This window comes from Theobroma umbraticum, unplaced genomic scaffold (assembly GCF_002168275.2).
Source record: "Theobroma umbraticum cultivar Fairchild unplaced genomic scaffold, ASM216827v3 scaffold_30.0, whole genome shotgun sequence".
Taxonomy (NCBI): Eukaryota; Viridiplantae; Streptophyta; class Magnoliopsida; order Malvales; family Malvaceae; genus Theobroma; species Theobroma umbraticum.
Window position 1 is genome coordinate 7,893,351 of NW_018397254.1, and position 6,460 is coordinate 7,899,810.

At 30.8% G+C, this 6,460-nt stretch overlaps 1 protein-coding gene across 1 annotated transcript; it reads right to left on the reverse strand.

Moving 5' to 3' along the window:
* Window positions 1-3,170: 3,170 nt before the first annotated feature.
* LOC110418845 (scopoletin glucosyltransferase-like) lies at window positions 3,171-4,827 on the reverse strand. The gene has a single exon (XM_021431674.2). The coding sequence runs from the start codon at window positions 4,738-4,740 to the stop codon at window positions 3,283-3,285; it is 1,458 nt and encodes a 485-aa protein (XP_021287349.1). The 5' UTR covers window positions 4,741-4,827; the 3' UTR covers window positions 3,171-3,282.
* Between the last annotated feature and the right edge of the window lie 1,633 nt (window positions 4,828-6,460).

The window sequence follows — 6,460 nt, forward strand, 5'->3', positions numbered from 1 at the left end:
TAAGCCGACGAAACCGATCGGCACAACCGACGGTTGCAAAAATAACCGTCGGTTACAATAACCAACGGTTGCGGTCGGTTGGGCAGTTCCAACCGACCGTTGCTCTCCCCTATCTCTAAATGTCTTTTTTACTCTCTCAAAGTACTTCATCTAAATTTTAATTGTAAGTAATTTTTAATTTGAATTAAGTTTTTAAATACTTCATGTCTAAATATGCTTTTAATTAATTTGATTGTTTAAGTTCATTATTATAATCTAGCAAATAAAAAATAGTATTACATGTCAAATAATATCTTAAAATTATGAGTATTTCTTTTTTTGATTTATTTGATAGATATATTATTTGATTATTTGATTTTTGTATTTAACTTTATCTAGTTTGTAAATGCTTATATTTAATTTTGATCAATAAATAGAAAATTGTTATATTGTTAGTTGTTGAACTCAATAATTTGTTAAACAAGATTATATTTTATTTAATTTTAATATCTTAGTTTATACTAATGACTAGTAAATTTTAACAAGTTTTTATTATTTTAGATAAATAAGTCATTGAGAGATATTTGAAAAAAAAAAACTCTCAGGACTCAAATCTCGAATAATAACAATAAAATTATACTAATGATAATACTTAATAATCTACTAAGTAATATCGTATTGAATTTAATCTAAATACTCTCTTGATAAATTTTAAATTAAAAAATTTGAGTATCTTTTTATTGATAAAGATGAAATTAGAAAAGCACATTTATAAAAACAATCATATGAATCTTGTGATCATAAGTTATTATTATTATTTTAATTATTACAGTACTTAAAAAAATTTTAAATTCATTTTTGATATGATGTAATAGAAAACGCGTGTAGGAAACTACATCCAAGTTCAATCCCTTTACTTTAAAAAAAAATAAAAAAAATATTTACTTTGTTATCTGGACTTTAATTTCGTCTAAAGTTTGCTGACATGATTCAAATCAATAAAAAGCAAACTATTATGTCACCTGACAAGATAATTTCAACTTGCACTAAGGTGCCGTTTGGTACATTACAATGCAATGTGATTACAGGTAATGTGATTGCAAGTAATGTAATTGCAAGTAATGTAATTGCAAGCAATGTGATTACAGAGAAAATAACATTACAGTGTTTGGTATGAAAGTAAAATAATGATTAAAATGCAGGAAAGATAACATTGCGGTGTTGGTTTACAAGTACTTTAGTGGGAATGTAATGCTAATTGTCAAAATTACCCCTAATTATTAAAATATAAGTTTAATATATTTATATTTTTTATTATTAATTTTTATATAATATCATTCTTAAATATATTTTTAATATCATATATTTTTTTTATTTATTATTATAATATTTTATTTTTTATTTTATTTTTAATATATTTATATTTTTATTATTAATTTTTATATAATATCATTTCTTAAATATATTTTTAATATCATATATGTTATTTTTATTTATTATATATATTTTTATATTTTATTTTAATATATTTTATATTTATATTATTAATTTTATATAATATCATTTCTTAAATATATTTTTAATGTCATATATTTTATTTTTATTTATTATTATAATATTTTATATTTTATTTTTAATTATATTATATTTATATTATTAATTTTTATATAATATCATATTTTAAATATATTTTTTAATGTCATATATTTTATTTTTATTTATTATTATAATTTTAATATTTTATTTTCATTTCTTTAATATAAATTTTATATTATATATTTTATTTTAATTTGTTTTATCTATATTATATAAATATATAATTTTTTATATTTTATTTTATTTTAATTTTTATTCTTATATTATATATTTATTTTAATTATAATATTATAAAAATATTTTTAATAAGATAATAAAGTTGAAGGGTAAAATTGTCTTTAAGAACATTGCAGAGTGCAATGTAATGTGATTGTATTGGTTTTGGACTGCAATCACATTACATCCATTGGCTGCAATGTGATTGCATTGCAATCTTACATTGCAGTGATCTGTTACCAAAACAAACACTGTAATGTAATTTAATAAGCCACATTGCAGGGAATGTAGCTTACATCCCTGATACCAAACGTCACTTAATAGTTACCGCATAGCCTACACATGGTTGTCACCTGTCATAAAAATGATTGAATTACTCATTTAAAAGGTCAAAAATCAGAGATCAGGAGAGGAGAGAAACGAGGAAGGAGAGTTGAGAGTAGGAAAGGAAAGAAAAATGGAGCTTTTTATAAAATTTCAGTTTTAGATTTTTTAAAATAATTTTTGGTTTTTATATTTAAAAAAACATAAATTTTTTAATAAGTAAAATTGTATCACTTGGCATTTATTTGTCCACAACGTGCATTTTCGTAGATTCCTTGACATATCATCAATTTTTTTTTAACAAAATTAGACGTTTAACGAAATAAATATCTAGATGTCGAATTAAATACTTATTTTAATACACGCATCACATTACATATTTTCTTAAAATATTAGAGTTAAAGTCTTAAAGAGTAACCCAATTTTTTAAAAATATTCAGAGGGCTTTGTGACTTAGTTATGCATCTCATTTTCAGTCACTAAGATAATACTATTGTGTCAACAACCAAAAGGATAATTACATTAATTTTATCCATGTCAGCAAAAAATTCAGCAATATGCATTATATAATTGTTTTGGGGCTTGCAGAAATATATGGACGATTCTAGCTAGGAGAACCAGGTAGGAGGAATATATTACTTAGAATCTGATTTATCACTTGGGGACAAACAAAACAATTGAGGTTCCATTGTTGGAAATGTAATCTTGGTTGAATGGTTAAAGTATTTGTGGAGTACTTACCACCTTCTCAAGATTATTATTTCGGCTATGAATTATATATATGATTGAAAATGGATGAATTTGACAAATGTTCAAGCTCGTTGAAGGAAGGATTTTCTCCAGGCAACAAGTCAGTCTCAATGGAATATTTCAGGGTTCGAAGCATTGATCCTGGATAGATGGATTTCTTTGTATCCTGAGTATGAGTCAAATATTTAGTTGTCCTAATGAAAATGGCAAAATGAAATACTCCTGTATAAATAGTTTTTTCCTAACTATTTTCATGAAGTTAGTTCGAAGCTTATGGTCAAGTTAGTAGTCTAATTGTTCAGCGCAAACGCCAAGCGACAAATTTATTTATTTATATGAGATCCGAAAAGGGGACTAAAAAGTAATCTGAACTACATAAGATAAATATGCAATATGATTTTGTTTTTGCCAATTGATTCAATGGCGACGCAACTTCAGTTCTTCGATGAGAGCACTCAACTCAGAGTAAGATGAACCTCCTTTTGCAACAGCCCGTTTTGCCATTTCTGCCAGAGCCTTGGCTTTGCTTCTAAGTTCCTCTGCTGTTTTACCATTCATTATCTTCTTGACTGCCTTTTCTATTGCTTCTCTCTTCACAAAATCTCCCACAGTTGACACCCATTCCTGAACACCAACAGGAACTCCAATCTTCAGGATTTGAGTCACCAACTTTTCATTGTAAAACTGCTCCGCGGACACTGGCCATGTGACCATCGGGACACCAGCAGAAATGCCTTCCAAGCTTGAATTCCATCCGCAATGAGTCACAAATCCTCCAACTGCTTCATGATCTAGAATCAAAATTTGTGGTGCCCATCCTCTTATTATAAGTCCCTTGCCTTCCATTCTCTTCTCAAATCCTTCAGGCAACCAATCCTCTTCTCCTCCATTGCTCTTTTCTTTCCTCACCACCCAAATGAATTCCTGCCCTGACGTTTCAAGCCCCATTGCAATCTCCTTTAGCTGAGCAGATCTGAAGTTGGTCATACTTCCAAAACATACGTAAACAACTGAATTTGGTTTTTTTGAGTCAAGCCACTTCGAACACTCCTGTTCATCAACTGTTGATTTCTTTCCTCTCTCTGCTTTATCTTCGATGGCCCTATTGCACAGCGAAACAGGGCCGATATGCCATGCCTTTCGTCCCAAAACATTCTTGTAGTAATCTGCATACATGTCTTCGAGCTCATAGAAACTGTTGAAAATCACGCCATAGCTTCTTAGCTCTGATTCTTTGGATGCTTTCAGCATCTTGGTGAATTCTGTTTCAACACTTTCTTTCACATAATCTGGCAGCTGTTTTTTTGACAATTTGATATCGCCTGGAAGGTTAGGCACCACAAATTGTTCAAATTCGGACTCAACTTGCTTGTGTGGCTCGTAGAGTGTCATGCACTCCATTACACACGTTGAGAAGACATTCACTCCATAGAACACCAACCTGGGGATCCCAAATTTGTCTGCCGCATCAGTAGCCCAAGGGAAGAACATATGCGCAACCAAGCAATCTGGTTTACATTCTTGCAGCAGCCGCTCCAGTGGTTCCTGAAGAATGACTTTGGCCTTGAAAAATTTGCTGACGATGTCCTTGGGTTCGTCTCGGGAAGTAGGGAGCAAGTCTGCGTTTTCACACCCCTCGGGCAACCCAGCCTCCTCAGTAGAATACTTTAGAATCTTGACATCAATATCTAAACCAGATTCTTTGCTTCTTTGTACTGTCTTGGAGAAGAAAGAAGCATTGACCGGAGTGGTGATTATGGTTGTCTTAACTCCTCGTGTTGCAAACAGCTTGGCCATGTCCACTGTTGGTATCACGTGGCCTTGAGCCATGATTGGAAAGAAGAATATATGAACCTGAGGAATTTCACTCCCCATAATTCTTGGAAGGAGACTTGAGAAAAAAATAGCAGCAAAGATAAACTAAAAATGCCTGAGTGAATAAGATACAAGTGATGAAACGAAAATGAAGAGCCTAATTATCTATGGTTGTTCGACATTGGTGTTCGTTTTATAGACAAGAATGTTTAGGATGAGGATGAAATCCTACAAGGAAAATCAAGATTTTCCTAATAACCTATTTATTCATCATAAACATCTTCACATGTTTCCCTAATTTAGTACTAGGCAATTTGCCAAGATAAAGACAGGCTGTTGACTTTCTTTGCTGGAATAGACAGGCTGTAGTGTTGACTGATAGTCAGAGTCAATTGCCAATAAACGCTTGGTCAAATTGAAGGAGGAATATGGAAGGAAACAATCCATTAAGAAATACAAAATCTGCATAATATGTCATGACATAGAAACATCAAGATGAAGAAAATGGGAAAAAAATCCTGGAATGTGGGAAGCCAAACAAGAAACATTATTATGTTCAGATAAGCTCTTTCTTGACCATGAATTGTATTATGATAAACTGATTATCTTATTACCTTTTATACTTTGAAAATTGACACCATATATAGAGTAATAATAAAATTTATAGCAATAAGACGATAATTTTCCAAATTTGTACATTTTCAGAGAAGGAAAACTTTGAAACTTTTGTATCTTTTTCGAAGTTGACATTAGTAACATGTTCACTAAACAAAATTTAACATCAATAAAATTTTAAAAATATTATCATGTTTCACAGATGAATTAAAAACAAGATAGATTTGGAAAATGTGATTTTTATGAGTATAATTGTTCTCATTAACTTTGGTATAATACGATTTTTTTTGGCTAGATTCACGGTATTTAAATGATTTTATTTGGTTTAAAAAGTCTAACTTAATTACCATTAATATATACAGATATTGTATACTAGTCTAGCTGTTGTTCAACGCCAAGTTATATTCCCATAACAGCTTGATTAGCATCCTAAATAATCCAAGTACAAAGATTCTGGACCTAAGACTGAGAAATTGCAAACCAAAAAGCGTAAAATCTCAAAACTTAAATGGAGCACGGTAGTAAACCGAAAAGATATATTAGGGTAAGAATATCTAGCCTTAACCATAAAAATTTGACACTCCTTGCAAAATGGTGATGGTGATAGGGCACGGAAAGTGATGCTCTTTGGAGACGCTTAATAGTGGAGAAATATGGCAATGGTCAATCTAATTGGCTTCCATCCACTGCTTGGCCTTCTAGAATGTCATAAACTTGGCAAAACATTGTGAACATATCATCCATCTGTGAACATATCGTCCATCGAGGGGGTTTAGGAACATATGGAATTTCATGCATGCCATTGGCTCATTGGTAACGGTGCCTTTGTCTCTTTTTAGCTTGATAAATAGGTTTCGGAAAATGAAGCACTTTGCTCCAGGTATCCTAGACTTTTCTCTATTGTAATGGACAAGGAGGCACGAGTGCGTGATATTTGGCACAATGACAATTGGACTATCTCTTCTCGTCGTAACCTTTACTCATGGGAGGCTGAATCCTATAGTGAGCTCCTTTCATTGTTGGGTCACATTGTTCTTGCTCTATGTAAAATGGATAAACTTATATGGAAGTATGACACTAGAGATAACTTCTCGGTCAAAACTTTTTGTTCTTTTCTTGATATTGATCCTAATAGTCAAATTTCATGGCTTCACTCTATTTGGAA

Excerpts from the sequence above, each read along its gene's own strand:
- LOC110418845 (XM_021431674.2), bottom strand. The coding sequence starts at position 4,740 with ATGGGGAGTGAAATTCCTCAGGTTCATATATTCTTCTTTCCAATCATG.